This window comes from Micromys minutus (assembly GCF_963924665.1).
Source record: "Micromys minutus genome assembly, chromosome: 21".
Lineage (NCBI taxonomy): Eukaryota > Metazoa > Chordata > Mammalia > Rodentia > Muridae > Micromys > Micromys minutus.
This window is the reverse complement of record NC_137956.1, coordinates 40,429,932-40,446,117: the sequence shown is the minus strand read 5'-3', so window position 1 is coordinate 40,446,117 and position 16,186 is coordinate 40,429,932. Positions and strand designations below refer to the sequence as shown.

Here is a 16,186-nt window from a genome sequence, read left to right as displayed (position 1 = left end):
CCTCAGTGCACAGGTGTTAGGTGAGGGTGGAGCTCAGGGCAGGCCCTGAGAGCAGGTCCTCCTGTAATGCTGGCTGTCAGTGAAGAGGCCTTGAGATAGGAACGGGAATGAGTCACCTAGCAGTGCCCCAAGAAGAACTGGGGAGGGTCGGTTAAGTGCTCTGTCTGCCACTGGACATTTGAGTGATCTCACATAAATCTCACCACTCCTTGTACAGGGATGAGAGGCCTGCCTTATTAATCCTTGGAAGGCTCAGTGTGCAATTTCTAATGCCTCAGTAAAGAGAACTCTCAGAAGAAGTCTGATCGTTACAGGTGCTAGTTTTGTGAGATCCAAATCAGACTCTGCTCCAAACAGGACTGTTGCTTTTGCTTTTAGGCACTGATCTCACACCCCAGCATGTACACACACACACTTACTACATAGAGTAATACAGCACACAACAGGAATGTGTTGGTTGTTTCTTAACATTTAGAGAAGACATTCATTAGCATCCACTCTACACCCCTCATATACCTTTTTTAAAGATTGTATAGAATAGAGTTTATTCAGGACATGGGGAGGGGAGTTAAGAGGGTAGTAGAGGCAGAGAGAGAGAGAGAGAGAGAGGAGAGAGAGAGAGAGAGAGAGAGAGAGAGAGAGAGAGGAGTAGAGAAGTAGAGGCAGGCCATGAGCACGTGGGAGAGAGGAGGAGGAGGGACAAAGGGGCAAGAACAAGAAGGCAAGTGCCCTCATATACCTTTTAACCAAACTCCAAGGACCCCACTTCTGGGCCTGTGGGTCTAGACCTAGGAAGAGCCCCTGGGGCAATGTGGGACTAAGAGTATGGGGATCTTAAGGGCCAGGAAAGTTGCTTCCTGTGCTCAACTGTCTCAGAGTAGAGATGGGAAAGTGGGGCCTTACCCTTTTTCTTCCCCTCTTGTTATGTAACAGAGTTATAGTTTATTAAAGGTATTTTTAAACAGATTTTTAAGCACAAGGATTAAGAGACAGAGAGGTCCTCAGAAAGCAGGACACTGCAGAATATACAATCACTGGCTTGCAGTACTGAGTAACGCAGTAGGAAACAGAGATGGTCACTGACTCTCTAGAATAGTAAAGTAATCTGGGCCTGGTTAGCAGCAAGAACTGCCTTCATTTTATTAAAAATGCTCTTGGCCTTCCCTCTGTGTGCTTCTTAGTTAAATATGAATTATGTGTCAAGAGGAACAGCCACTGATTGACCTCAAGGCTCATCTGTTTTGTTTTGAAATGGGGTCTCACTAAGTAGCTGTGGCCAGCCTGTAATGCACTTTATAGACCAGGCTGGCTTCAAACTCACAGAGAACCTCTTGCCTCTGCCTCTTGAGTGCTGGAATTGAAGGCATGTGCTATCATACCCGGCTTTCCACGGGTCATTCTTAAAGCAATACTACAATAAGAATGCTTACTGCAAAGCCTCCCAAGTACCTTGACACCCATATCTTTCATCATGTCTTCCTATCACAGAAGGACATGAGGTGACACCCAATAGGTTCATGACTAAAATATCCCAGCATGGGTGACCTCCCCAAAACAGCATGGATAGAGTTCTCAAGGGTAGCTTTCTTATTAATAAGGCAGCCTGGAGATCAAAGTTGTAATAGCTCCTCTTGGGGCTCAGTTGTGCTTTGTTATGAGACCAGGAGGTTCCTAAACCCTTTCCCTGGAGGTACTGTCTCACGTCAGCTAGAGCTCTTTGGTTTGGCCTCTCAAGTCCCAGGGCACTGAATGTGTGGCAAGAGCACTCTCCCTGAGCTGGGACAGTCCCTAATGTATGACTGCAGGTGGAGGCCCTGCAGTCATGTCTTGCCTCACAGCATCCCTGGAAATGACCCATTTCACCTAAATGAATTCTCCAGATAGCTGAAGCTTGCCTTCAACATTTGCGGCAGCAAAACAGCTAGGAACAGTTTTCCTAACTATCTTATGACATGGGTACTTTAAAGGGGGAAACCCAACCTGGAATGGATTCCCCTGTTACTGTGTCCAACACTTATTCCTGTCTGATACTTTCATGACATTTTCAGGACACCTGTGTCCTGCCACTGGACTATCTCTCTGATTCCTATCAGTGTCCACAGCTGTCCCCTCTTCAAACTCTGTCATGGCTCCAGCCATGTGCACAACAGCCAAGGGCTCAGCCTTTCCAGACACATCAAGGCCCTGCAATTTTCCCTTCTCTCCTTAAGCCCTCCCATATAGTAGCAAGATGTTCCTGGCATGAGTCACATACTAAGTTCTGTCACCACCTCAACCAGTGACACTTGCACATCCCACTGCCAATATTTTAATGCCACCCAGCTCAGTACCTACCCAAGCTTCAGGGAGGAAAAGTCCTTTCCCCCTGGCTTCTTCAGGTCTTGCTTACCCAGGACTCTGACCTGGCTTAGGACTAGGGCTTCTCTTTCTGTATCTTTACTTAACTATTCACCTCACATGAGCTGTACCCCTGAAAACATGTTCTTTGTCCCCACAAAACCGCTCTCACTGTGCCCTCCTTGTATAATAAGCCCCCAAGGTTAAGTCTGTCTTACACCTGGGCTTCTTTCTTACTATGGCTTATTGCTTGGTGTTTGCATCCTGGTCTCTGTCGCCCTTAGCAGTTGTGGCTCAAGAGTTGTCCCTGGAGTCCCTGACAATGCCATGGATTTAGCATCTGGGCCAATCTGGATCCAACCTTACTCATGCCCCACCCTCACCCTCTGTACCCACAGGGAGAAACTCCAGGCTGGTTGCACTGGCTGTCTTTACATACCGTTTCATCTAACTGGGCAGCTTCTCCATAGATGTTTGTCACAAGGACCATATTGCAGTTTCCCCCTGCAGAAAGGGACATGGGAATTTCCTTTAGGATTGGCAAGGTACTGGTATGGACTTAATGCTTGTGTCCCCACAAAATTTGTAACCTCCAAAATCCCAAACACCCATTCTGATGTGTTTGGAATGGAACCTTTGGTAGCAATTACTTTTAGATAAGGTTTGTGTATGTAGCCCCGATGATGGGGTTGCTGTGTTTGTAAGAGAAGAAAAAGCAGAGCCATTTCATTCTTTCCAAGTGAGGATATGGCCAAGAAGTAGCAATCTGCAAGGAAGGACCCAAATCTATTGGCTCCTCCATCCTGGCCTTTGCTGCTGTCCACATAACTACAAGAAATGCATTTGTCATCTAAGCTTCCTGCCTGTGGTGCTTTAACAGCCCATGCTGACTTAGAGACGACAGAGACAACCCTAGTCTGCATGAGGCTCTGAGGCAAGAGACAGAGGTGGGAACAGAGGAAGACCATAAGATGTACACAGAAGGAACCAGGACAGAACAGTAGAGACAATTAGGAGACCAGGGCATGCTCAGGAGGGAAGGTGTGAGCTCAGACTTTGCTCATGGTGTCACAGGGCCAACGGCCAGAAGCCAGTGACTGTGTTATTAGGCCTGACAAAGCCTGACACAGGTGGAGATGACAAGGCGGCTCCCACTGTTGTGTCCAGGAAGATGCAAAGGACATGGGGAAATGATAGGAGAGGCTCTTTCCCTGAGTCTCCAAGGCCACAAAGGTCTCTGCCAAACAGTTTAGGGACAAGGTAGAAAGAGAAAATGTTCCCAGCAGAGGCAAAGCTTGAATAGATTCTAACAAGAGTATGTGAAGGCTTGCCCCATGTGTCTCACTGGCATCTCTTTTGAAGAGCCGCAGTAAGCTCATCCCCCTGGGTCAAAGTGATTCTCTGATCCCTAATGGCAGATGAGCCCGGCCTAGTCTTCCCTAGGACATAACCCCTCCTCTGAGGATCATCCACATCTCACCTAAGGAGTCTTTTAGGGCATGGGTGAGCTTGCTCTGCCGGAAAGGGACATGGTCCCGATTCTGGTCCCCAAGGGCAATGATGGCCTGCTCCAAGAATGACAGCGACTTGTTGATGTAGGTGGCTTCCTTTAGGACTCTGCCTTCTGACTGCAAACAAAATGTCTGGGTCACTCTAAACAGAATGGGGAAGCTACCCTATTAAAGTTGCCATACTGGTTTACAGTGATGTGTAAGTCTGCAGCTGGGCTGGAGCCTCCTCCCCTGAACTGGATGGGACCTTTCCCTCCAAGTTGGGAGTGTTTTCCATCTTGGGCTACTGATAACAGTAACAGTAAAACTCACAGGAACATTCATATGAAGGTTGACATGAATAAGAATACACACATGAATATTCATATGATACTCACATCTACTTGTACAAATGCACATGAAATACTTGAGCAGGTAAGCCTATGAATATTCACAAGAATATAGCAGCACACACACAAGCAAATACTCATCTAAATACTCTCATAAAATTTTGCGTTAAAATACCTTTGCAAATGTATATTTGAAATTAAATATGCATTTGAATTCTCCCATGTCCATACACAGAGAACCACCATACCAGTGTGGAGCATTTACTGAGCACTTACTGAACACAGGTGAGGGGTAATAACAAGGAACCCAATTCTTTCCTATCAAAAGAATGCCCATCTTTGTGATGCTGTTACCATCTCCCTGCCTTGTAAAACTATTTGTTTAGCAAAGACCCTGCTGTGTTTTCAGAACTTGATGATCCAGAGAGGCTGGCTCTTTTTCCCATTTCCCTCACACCAAGTTTCAAAACTAACCAAACTGTGAGGTCGGACTCCAGCCAAAGGAGAAAGAGACAGCACTCTTGTGTTAGGATAAAAACCTGTCATATTTTTGGTTAGGTGTGTTTGTTACTTGACTGAAGCAAAAAGTAAAAGCTTACTTGCCACTTTACTTTCCCTTTGTGAGACATAGTGAGGTCCTGAACCCCAGGCTTACTTCCAACATAGGCATTACATTAAAGGGAATTATCTATGTAATGGTTAGAAACGTACTCCACTCCATCTGGTTGTTCTCAAGCATCCACTATGGGACATGCATAACACAGGCTCTATGCCACAGGGTCTGTGGCTTGTTGACAAGCTACCCACTCCCCTCACTTACCCCTGTCTTGCTGAGCCTCTCTGAGCCTGCCAGATCTACCAAGTTGATTTTGGAAGTGATATACTTTTCATCTGATAAGGTCCGAGAATGGGCCTACAAAGACATCCAAACAGTTTAGAATACCCTGGGAAGAGCTTCTGACTGGGTGGCACTCACAGGAGTCACCAGTCCTTCTCTGGTAAACAAAGAATGTGCACCAACCTCCATGTAGATAGTGAAAATGCAATGTGACCTGGATGAGTTCTTGTTCAACGTGTGGGAGGCAATGATCCTGTTGGTTTCTCCCTGGAGGGAAAAGGAAGTATATGTGACATTTTGAAAACTGAAAACAAGGAATCTATATCATTGTCCAACACTCACACCATTATGATCAGCTGGGCCTTCTGGGCCTTTTTTGTGAACTAATAAAAGAGAAACAAACTGGAGTTTAGTCCTGTACTTTCACCACCAGAGATTGGGGGTGAGGTGTACAGACTGATGTTTTCTGAGAAGTGAGACACAGTAAGAATTCTTATTGATCACTGACATATAGGTTTTAATAACTCAGAAATGCAGGATCTAAAATCATACTATGATGTAAGTGATATAAAAGCACCAATAGAAAAACCATGAAGAGGTCAGCAAAATGGCTCAGCTGAGTGTACTTCCTGACCACACCCGCTAGGGTACCTGATACTCCTGGAACAGGGCTCATACTATGCTACAGGTCTTTCCCACTCCCTCCTCAACACCACAGTGAATTTCTTTTTGTTGTTGTTGCTCTTATTTCCCAAGTTATTTTATGTGTATAGGTGTTTGGTTTGTGCATCATATGTGGCCTTGCGCCTGCAGCGGCCAGAAGATGATGTCAGAAACTGGAAGTGTGGACTAGCTACCTTCAGGTAGCTAGTAACTGAACCTTTGGAAGAGGAGTCAGTGCTTTTAACTAGTGAGTGGTCTCTGCAGCCCCACAGTGAGTTTCTTTAGGCTTTTCAAGAGCTCAGAACAGACATGGGTCTGGAAGGCATCAATATTTGAACTGTTGCTGTGTTCACAGCCTCGTCTTTAATCCTAGCACTTGGGAGGCAGAGGTGGGTGGATCTCTGTGAGTTCAAGGCCAACCTGGTCAATGAAGTGAGTTCCAGGACAGACAGTGCTAAACAAAGAAACCCCGTCTCCAAAACAAAATAAAATTCCAAAGGTTCCTATAAAATGTCCCTGCTACCAGGGGAAGCTCTTCCTTCCCTGTGGACTCATGGGCCAATGACAAAAGTCACCATGTGACTTTTAAGAAAAATTTTGTTAGTTATAATTTTTATTTGTTTGTTTGACCTTTCTGTATAGCACATGCTAGCCATGAACTCTTAAATTCACCTGCCTCAGCCTCCTAAGTGCTGGGACTATAGGGGTGTACATCATGTCTGACTACTGTAATTTGTATACCATGAATGGCACTAGTCTGCTATTTTTTGTGATATAATGCTTTTTAGTAAATGTACAAAAATGTACAACATTATCACAATCCCATTTTAGAGCTGCTACATCATCCCAGAGCTCTCTGGGGCCATGTGTAGTCCCTTCCCACTCCCTTCCCAGGCAGCCACTGAGCTACTTTCTGGTTCTTTGTGTGGCTTTTCTGGATTTTCTATGGGCATGAACTTCAATATGTGGCCTTCTATGGCTGACTGCTACAATGTTTCCAACGTCTATTTAAGTTGTAGAACGCATGTCTGGCCTCCCCCACCTGCTAATTTTCCACTGTAGAGATGTTTATCTACTAATGGGTAACAGATATTGTGTGAATCTTTGATGGCTATGAATAATGCTGCTGTGAACACTAACATGTGAGTCTTTGTGTGATATGTATATGCATCAGGCTTCCTTTCTCTTGGGTAGACAGCTAGGAAAGGAATTGCTATGTCTTTTGGAAAACATGATTAAGGAGGGTTGTTTCCTAGGTAACTGTCAGTGTGGTTTGATTTTCTTTATTATTTATGTACTGTGTATTTATAAGTCAAAGGACAACTTGCTGGAGTCAGTTCTCTCCCCCTACCAAGAGGATCCTGAGGATTGGATTCAGGGCATTGGGGTTGGTGGTAGATACCTTCCCCACGGAGCCAATCCCACAATTCTAATTTTCATATTTAAGTTTAACTACAAAGAACTGTTTTTATACAGGGTTCTTACAGGTGGCCAGGCTGACCTTGAACTCAAGGTCTTCCTACCTCAGTCTACCAAGAGAAGGGATTACGAGTATCTGCACCACATCAGCAGTCCTTACATTTGGATCCAATAAGTAGTTAGACTTAAGGTTAATTCAAGAGCCTAAGATGGGGCTGGGAGTGCATCCCACTGGTAGAGTACTTGCCTAACACACACAAGGTTGATTTTGATCCTTAGCACAGCCAAGAGTGATAAGAGAAAAAAACCATAAGAGTAAATCCAGCTATTCAAGAGGCAAAGGTCACAAGTTCAAAGCCTACTTGGGCTGCAGAGTTACTCCAAGGCCAGCCTGGGCATCTTTGTTTTGTTGAGATAAATTCTCATTATGTAGCTCAGGCTGTCCTTAAATTCAACTAATTTCCTACCTTAGCTTCCCAAATGCTGGGATTATAGGAATGTACCATTATAATTGGCTCACCCTGGGAAATGTATTGAGAATCTATCTCAAAATAACAAAGTACATAGGAGAGGTTGAGAGATGGCTCAGAGTGAGCACAATTTTTGTAGGGGGCCCACATTCAGCTCCCAGCATTCCCCATGGGATAGCTCATAACCAGTTTCAAATAATCTGATGCCATCTTCTGGCCTCTGTGGGTACTGCACACACATGCACGAACATAGCAGGCATATAATTACAAGTTTAAATGTTTTGTTTTTCAATTTAAAATAGATTCTCATTTAATTTTTTTAAATTAAAAAATTTAAAACCCCACAGAAAGAAAAAAACAATCTAAAATATTAAATCTCAAAAAATTTTGTTAAGTGTTTCTCTGTATGGCCCTGGCTATCCTGGAACTCACTCTATACACCAGGCTGGCTTTGAACTTAGAGAGTTACCTGTCTCTGTCTCCCAAGTGCAGAGATTAAAAGTATGCACTACTACTGTCTATCCAGCTAAAATGTTTTTATTTTGTGTGTGTGTGTGTGTGTGTGTGTGTGTGTGCGCGCGCGCGCGCATTTTTCTTTTTCAAGACAGGGTTTCTCTGTGTAACGGCCCTGGCTAACCTGGAACTCCCTTTGTAGACCAGGCAGGCCTAGAGCTCACAGAAATCCACCTTTCTTGGAGTGTTGGGATCAAAGGCATTCACCACCACACCTGGCTAAAATATTTTTAAAAAGTAAAAAAGGGCTGGGACTATAGTTCAATAATGGAGGACTTGCCTAGCACATATGAAGCCCTCTGCTCAGTCTCCAGTTCCACAAACAAACCTCACAGAAAGAAAGGACTAGATGTTTATGATCTAAAATATATGTTTTTGTTTTTCAATGAAAAACACTTTGAATTTTTTCTTCTTATTGAACACTAAGTTTTCAATATAAGCACATATGAATTTTTCATTCTGATTATCAAGGTAAATAAAAAACTAACAAAAAAAGTAGGAAAGAGGAAAGCAAGGAAAGGGGAAGGGAAAGGAGGAAGGGAGGGAGGGGCCTCTCATCTCACCTCAAAGAGGAGGCTAAACGCATCCTCCTCTTGACTGGTGAGATGCACCGACAAGCCTTTAATGAAGATCCCTTGAGGGTTTTCCACGATGGTCATTGGTGTGACTGAGGGTCCAACATAGGGCAGAGTGGACAGGAGATCAAACAGGTTCTCATTGTAGATTTCCAAGTAGGAGACACGGACTGTGATGGCGTGTGTAGGACGCTCTTCAATCATCCTAAACACCTACATAGGGATTTGACCACAGTCACCAAGAGCAGAAGAGGCTGATCACTTCATGTCAGCCCACATCTTCCCTCGGGAGAGAGCATCAGGGAGAGCAGGACAGTTCTTGTCTGAAAGAGATTACAGTCTGGTTGATGACATGGTCACTATCAACAACAGCCACTGTTGTTAGTCTACTGGGTAAGATTGTCAACTTTTAGGTTTTACTGGTTTGCTTTGGAGTTTGTTTGTTTGTTTGTTTGTTTGTTTGTTTGTTGAGGCAGGTTTTATACTGTGTCCCAGTCTGGCTGGAATTAAAAATGTCTCCCAATTATTTAATCCAACTCACCATCTCCTTGCTTGTGTCTTCCCAAGTATTGGGATTGTAAGTGTGCCCCATCATGCCCAGCTAGTTTGAGATTGGGTCTCATGTAACCCAGGTTGCTGAGGATTTCCCAGTGTAAGCAAAGACGATCTTGGACTGATCCTCTTGCCTCCACTTCCTGAGCACAAACACAGGCCACTATTTTTTTTTCATTGCTGGGGATCTAATCCAGGGCTTTGAGCATAGTAGGCAAGCTCTGTACCAAGTGAGTTACATTCTCAGCCTTGAGAAGTTGACATTTGGACAATGGGAGAGTAAGCATATTTCTTCAGGAAAATGGAGCGTGGGTGGTTTAGAATCACAAAATTGCTTTGGGAGAAAGGCTGTTTGCATCCTACCTCTAACCAAAACCTGAGCTAGCAGGTCCCTTCTGTCCCATGTTTGTTTTTATTTCCAGAACCATAGCTGACAGTCCTAAAGGCTCAGCCGAACCCTGCTTGCCTTTGTTCTTCCAGGAGCTACTGAATGGAAGAAGTCACAGCAGGACAATAAGAAAGTTCTGAAAGTTCTTAAATGAAATGAAAATTCTCTTTATTAAAACCAGCAAAGGCTTCTAAACCCTCACTTACAGGATCACAGACCATGGGAGCAGCAGGAACCTGACTAGCATGTCCTGGTCCCTCCTTCATGAATAAGGAAACAGGCTGGGCATCCAGGGTCAGTCTGAAAATCAAAGCCTGGGTTTCCTTGGGATTCTAACTCTACTCCCAGCCTAGTCACAGTTCCCTGTCTCCAGATCCAGTGTTAGCTGTAGTTCACTTGAGGGCTGGACACACTCTCTCTACGAGGTAAACCTGGGGTTGGCTGCACCTGTGGAGAAGAGGGTAGCTGTGTGGCATCCCAACCACAGGCCCACTGTCTACCTGCTGCAGGGCCCGAGGGAGAATACCCCGGTGCTTGTAATTCTCCGTTGCCCCTGTCATGGTGTATGTCTTGCCAGCTCCTGTCTGCCCATAACACATGATGGTACCTGCAAACATTTCAAAATATGACAGAGTGACATTCAGAGAAACCATTCCATGGACAACTCTCATATCTTCAACATGCTTGGTGCCATCCGGGATCTTAATGTGAAGGTAGCCACCACACAGCCAAAGACACCAGGGATTCCACCTTGGAAGACGGCAAGGACACAGGGTTGTGTGATCCACATAGACCTCTCTGACTCCCTGTTCCAAGATGAACTAGGTTCCTAGTCTGAGCACTAGGGAACACTGTGGCTGCAACTTTTCTTGAAAAGAACAGGAGGGAGCTGGAGCCTTAGACTCTAGTCCTTCCCAAGGCTAGGAACTGCATGTCTCAAAGCTAGCAGGAGACACCCCAGAGACAATTCGCAGGAAGAGATGGAGTAAGAAGGGTATTTCTGCCAATGGTGAGCTTTTTTGTTAACACGTTAGAAACATGGTCTCATGCAGCCCGTGTTGGCATCAAGCTACGAAGCCCAGAATGACTTGAACTCCTTCCTAATATACCTCCTTCCACTGCTCAAGTGCTGGAATAACCAGCCTGTGACCCTACATCTTGCTAAAAGAATTATTTATAGATTACAAGGCTCCTAGTTAGTACCATGCCATTTCCAGAAATGGACCACCACAACTGGGCCATGACCTGTGTCCAATTGCCTACCCTGAGGTACTTTCATTTGTACCTTTTATCATCATCATCACCATCATCAGGCTTTGGGATGAAAACTACTGTCACCTTGGGCTCTTATTCCTCCTTCCTCTTGAGTTGAAGGATCTCCAAAGATTGCTTCTGTGAATCTACATGGCAGACCTGGTGAGACTATGTTAGGCCCTGGAATTCCGTTTGCCTCTGTTTCCCTGGGATTGGAGGCAGGTTTTAGATGAGTGGCCCTAATTCAGCATCTGGGTTGAAGTCAGAAACAATTAGTAATTATCCCACTGCTAATGAGCCAGAACTTACTTCAGCTGGGATTCAGAGCCCATCTGTAATTCTGCAACATCAAGTGCCTAAGACTACTAAATCCCCTAATTCTTAATCCCGCCCCCATCTCTATCTCCAGGCCACAGAGCTTCTCAGGTAATCATGAAAATATCATTGGGTCAGTGGGGACCGCACCTATGTATCACATGAAGAATGCATTACAATTTGGGGAACTCAAGATTCACTGGATTTTCCTAAAACAGAGTCTAGCTATATATCCAAGCTGTTCTCAAATTCCTGATCATCCTGCCTCCACCTCCCAAGTGCTGGATGTACAAGTATGCACAACTATGTCTGACGCCCTTCATGGGCTTTCCTATAGAGAAGTCTAAAACCTTTGGAGCTATATATGTAGCGTGGTGATAGAACATGTGCTTAATATTTGTGAGACTCTGGGTTTGATACCCAGTACCAAGCAACCAACCAACAAACAAAAGCCTTGCAAAAGAGATCATTCTGATCAGCAGCCACCAGATGGCCGTCGTCTTCAAACTGCAACTTTATTTTTACGTTTTTACGCTTTATTTATTTTTAGATAGTGCCACATGTAGCTCAGGCTGACATCTACCTGATAGGTGGCTGAGGGTGACTTGGAACTCCTGATCCTCCTGCCTCTGCTTCTAAGCACTGAGATTATAGGAATTTGCTACTACATCACACTCAAAAGGTGCTGGGGTTCTGTTTTAAGGATATGTTTAAATGCATGGGTGTTTGCCTGCACCTGTCTGTGGATCATGTGACTGCCTGGTGTCCAAACTGGACAGAAGAGGATCCCCCTTGGAACTGGAGTTACAGGGAGTTGTGAGCTGCCTTGTGGGTGCTAGGAGTTGACTCTGGGTCCTCTGGAAGAGCAGCCAGTGCTCTTAACTGAGGAGTCATCTCTCCAGCCCATCTACTTACTTTTAAAGTTTTTTTAAAAACTAGATGGAGGGTCATTTGGTGGCGGCACACACTCTTTATCCCAGTACTTGGGAGACAGAGGCAGACTGATCTCTATGAGTTTCGGGCCAGCCTGGACTATAGAGCAATTTCCAGGATAGCCAGAGCTACATAGTGAAATACTGTCTTAAAAAAAAAAAATCAAAAAACAACCAAGCAAGAATTTAATCTAAAAAAAAAAAAGAAAGAAAAAACAAAACAAAACAAAAAACAGACAGTTTTGAGTTTGAGGCCAGCCTGGTCTACATAATGAGTTCTAAACCAGACAGGACTAATAGTGAGACTGATATTTGGATACACACCCCCCCCCCACACACACACACGGGTGTGTGTGGGGGGGAACAAGAGATACAAACAAAGCCAATGTTTGAGAGACTTGAAACAAGTCTATAGTTGACCATTTAAGACCCATGAAAAGCCCAAGAGAGAGAGCCAACCTCTGGCACTATTCTTGCAGATAGGAACCTAGCATAAACTGGTCTGAGAGGCTTGATCTAGCAGCTGAGGGAAACAAATGCAGAGACTCACAGACAAACAATAGGCGGAGCTCAGGGAGTCTTGTGGAAGAGTAGGGAGAAGGATTCAGTGAATCGGTGAGGTCAAGGACATCACAAGAAAACCTACAGAGTCAACTAACCAGGGTCCATGGAGGCTCATAGAGACTGAACCATCAACCAAAAAGCATATGTAGCAGATGTGTAGCGTGGACTTCATGTAGGTCTCCTAACAATTGGAATGGACTCTCTGACTCTGTTGCCTGCCTTTAAATCCCTTTCTCTAGCTGGCCTCAGTGGGAAAGGATGCACTTAGTCCTGCTGTGACTTGATATGCCAAGGGTGGGTTGATACCATGGGGGCCTCCCCTTCTGTGAGGAGAAGGGCAAGGGGAGTAGGAGAGGGGTGTGGGGGTGGGACTAGGAGAAGAGGAGGGATGGGGAGGCTTCAATTGGGGCATAAAGTAAATAAATACACTAATAATAAAAAAAGGAAGGGTCTTCTAACAATCCAATAAAGGTAATGTCTCAGAGGCTGGATGAAGCCATTCCTACACCATCAAGAAGTAAATATATGTTCTATCACTAGATCACAGACTGACAAGTAAGTTTACAATATTAGTAAATGTAGTTTCTTTTTTGTTGTTTTGTTCAGGATGGAGTACTTCTTGAACCTCTTCCTCCAAGAAGGGATCCTCAGAGTCCTAGATGAAATGACAGTTAATCAAATTACCATTGTATCCATCAAGGGCTTGAGAAACTGCATCCTTGGCAACTGTTTCATAAACCAAGTCCTGGGAGGCATCATGAAGAACTCCGTCCAGCTTGAAGGACCAGTCTGTCTGCTGGTTATTGACAACTCCTCTCCTAGTGTCTTTTTTCAAGTGAATATCAATGCTCTAGGAGGAGAGAGAGAGACAAGATGTGGGTGACACACACCTGAACCCAGCCCCCCCCCCCCCCGACAGCTATGTCAGGAGGCTCTGGAGTTTCAGGCCACTGTGGGGGAACATGTGAGAAACATCACAAAAAGGGGTGGTGCAGTTCTTTTTAGGAAGTCTTTGTAAAAAAAATTCACTGATAACACTCAGGAGACAGAGGCAGGTAGATCTCTGTGAACTTAAGGTCAGCCTGATCTACACAGAGTGTTCCAGGACAGCTAGGGCCACGTAGGGAGACTGTATCATATAAGTAAGTAAATAAATAATCACTCATCAGTGAGGCCCAACTTAGAGACAACAGAGGGCGTGAAGTTTTAAAAGACATTTTAAACTTACTTTTCTTTTTACACGTATGAATGTTTACATGAATGTATGTGTGTGTGCTGCAGGTATGCCTGGTACCTGCAGAGACCAGAAAAGCATGTCAGATCCCCTGAAACTGGAGTTACATGTGGTTGTGTACTGTCTTGTGGGTACTGCGTACTAAGCACATGTCCTCTGGAAGAGCAGGGAGTGCTCTTAACTACTGAACCTTGAATTAGGCAGGAGTCACAGGGAAACTGGAAACAATGGCCTGGGCAGTCCCTGTCTGTGTGCCTACAAGTGTGCTGCCCCTCCATCCTCTACACTGTGGTCAGCATTTACTTCCTCTCTTGTGAAGTTTTACTTCACGCTCACATGAAGTCCCTGAAGTGTTCAGATACAATTAGTCATTTGTGTTAGTGTAAATGGAGGGTGCCTGATCTACTGCTGATCAGCAGAATTTCAAGTGCACCTTCAACCATTTCCCAGTAAGAGTCCAAGCCCTTTGTAAAAGTCGCTTTTGTGATATGAAGGCTCGCTTTGAATAAGTATTTGGATTTTTCCTCTCCATCTCCCAACTGTTCAGATGACAGTACAGCACCATATCTAATGTATTCCCCAAGCTCTTGATGGGGCTTTCAGTGAAATCTTCTACTGGCTACTGTAATCTAAGAACCAAGACCTAGCTGTCCATAGAAAAACAAGACTAAGGCCAAGACAGATAGGGTTATCAGGTTCAGTGACGTGTCGGTACAATCCCAGCACTTGGGAAGCAGAAGCAAAGGAATCATAGCTACCCTCTGTTAAACAGCCAGTTCAAAGCCAGCTGGGTTACATGAGACCCCACCTCCAGCGAAATCAAAACAAATGAACACCCCATAGTAAATGCTGCTGAACAAATGTCATGCTCTAAGCCTCCATGTTTAAACCATGCCATAGAGCACATTACATAGGGCCATCCGTGAGTGCTTTCCTGACTACCACAACTTTCAACACCTGAGCAATTTGTTCTTCAACTATTCATTTAAAATACCTGAGGGCTGGCAAGATGATTCAGTGAGGAAAGGTGCCTACAACCAAGTTGGACGACCAAATTTGATTCCTCAGGACCCACGTGGTGGGTGAAGAGAAACTATTTTACAGTTCTGCAAGTTGCTCTCTGACTTCCACAACTGTGCTGTAGCACACGTGTGTGCCTCTTCCACCATATGAACACATAAAAGAAAAAAAATAATGAGAATCTCAAGAATCCCCACTAACAGCACAGTTTGGATTTGATCAACTGACTCTAGAATTTACATGAACATTTATCACTTCTTAGTCCCTCTGATGAAAAGTGTGTGTGTTTATAAGTGTGCACACAATAGCACGTGCATGGACTGTGGAAGGCAACTTTTCAACTTTTAGGAAGTGGTTCCCTCCCTCCACTCTCCTGAGGGGCGAGTCCTCAGGCCCTCAGGCGTGCTTTCCTGCTTTCTGGCCTCTGCTCCCGAGCTCTCTCTCCAGCCCTCTGTTTTGGCCCTTACATGGCTGTGTGAAAACAAGGCCACGCTGAACTGAAAAGGGCAGGACTGGATAAGCAAAGGCAAACGCAGCGCACTTACCTTGTTGTCCTCTCCATATTTGATCATTTCATGAGCAAAGTCATCAGTAGGCTTGACGCGGACAAACGCTTGAACCTTTTTCCTAGTACCCATTCTAGCTGGAGAGAGGAGAACGACAGTATTTTTAGTGGTCATCATCAAATACCAGCCAGAAGGGAGATGTCATTGAGACCAGAATAGAAGCCTGGCATGGTGGGGCACACCTGTAACCCTAACACTTGGGAGGTGAAGGCAGATGGATCAGAGTCCTAGGCCAGCCTTAGCTCCATTGTGAGTTGGAGGGCAGCCTGGGCTACAAGAGACCACCCACATCCTACTGTCCTTGCCCTACAAATACACGTGCTTCCTGTTTCTCAAATGCTTCGGCTTTTTCCACCACGACTCCAAAGAGACTGAAATCCAAAGTAAAAAGACTGGTCCCTTTTAGTTGCTTAATTTTAGCTGCTGTTTCCAGAAATGTCCTACATCTAAGATGAACACATTTATGCTTGCTTTTTTAGCCCATTTCTCCTGACACACTTGCCTGGAATACATTAAAGTCAGCCCTTCCAGGGCAGAAAAAGGATGGTTATTATTATTATTATTATTATTATTATTATTATTATTATTATTATCTGGGGACGAGGGACACCTGCTTCAGAGTATGGTAGTGGTCAGACTTGCAGGGTCAGCACTCTACTTGTTGAGTCATCTTGCTGGTCGTTGTCTTCTCCTCCTCCTCCTCCTT

The 16,186-nt window shown here is 44.8% G+C and overlaps 1 protein-coding gene across 4 annotated transcripts in view; it reads right to left on the bottom strand.

Annotated features, from left to right (window-relative positions):
- The window catches only part of KIF9 (kinesin family member 9), a gene marked incomplete at its 3' end in the record, with an annotated part of 40,201 nt that extends 24,291 nt beyond the window's left edge, over positions 1-15,910 (bottom strand). For 2 of the 4 annotated variants that reach the window (XM_080934202.1, XM_080934203.1), the window contains exons 1-7: positions 15,460-15,910; positions 13,345-13,510; positions 10,096-10,202; positions 5,199-5,282; positions 4,998-5,090; positions 3,818-3,965; positions 2,777-2,841 (exon numbers count right to left, since the gene is read on the bottom strand). In XM_080934202.1, coding sequence (XP_080790328.1) covers positions 2,777-2,841; positions 3,818-3,965; positions 4,998-5,090; positions 5,199-5,282; positions 10,096-10,202; positions 13,345-13,510; positions 15,460-15,597 — 801 coding nt within the window. In that variant the 5' untranslated portion in view covers positions 15,598-15,910. Of the gene's footprint in view, positions 1-2,776; positions 2,842-3,817; positions 3,966-4,997; positions 5,091-5,198; positions 5,283-8,643; positions 8,869-10,095; positions 10,203-13,344; positions 13,511-15,459 lie in introns of all 4 variants that reach the window. The other 2 variants (XM_080934204.1, XM_080934205.1) reach the window with 2 other exon arrangements.
- Positions 15,911-16,186: the final 276 nt, after the last annotated feature.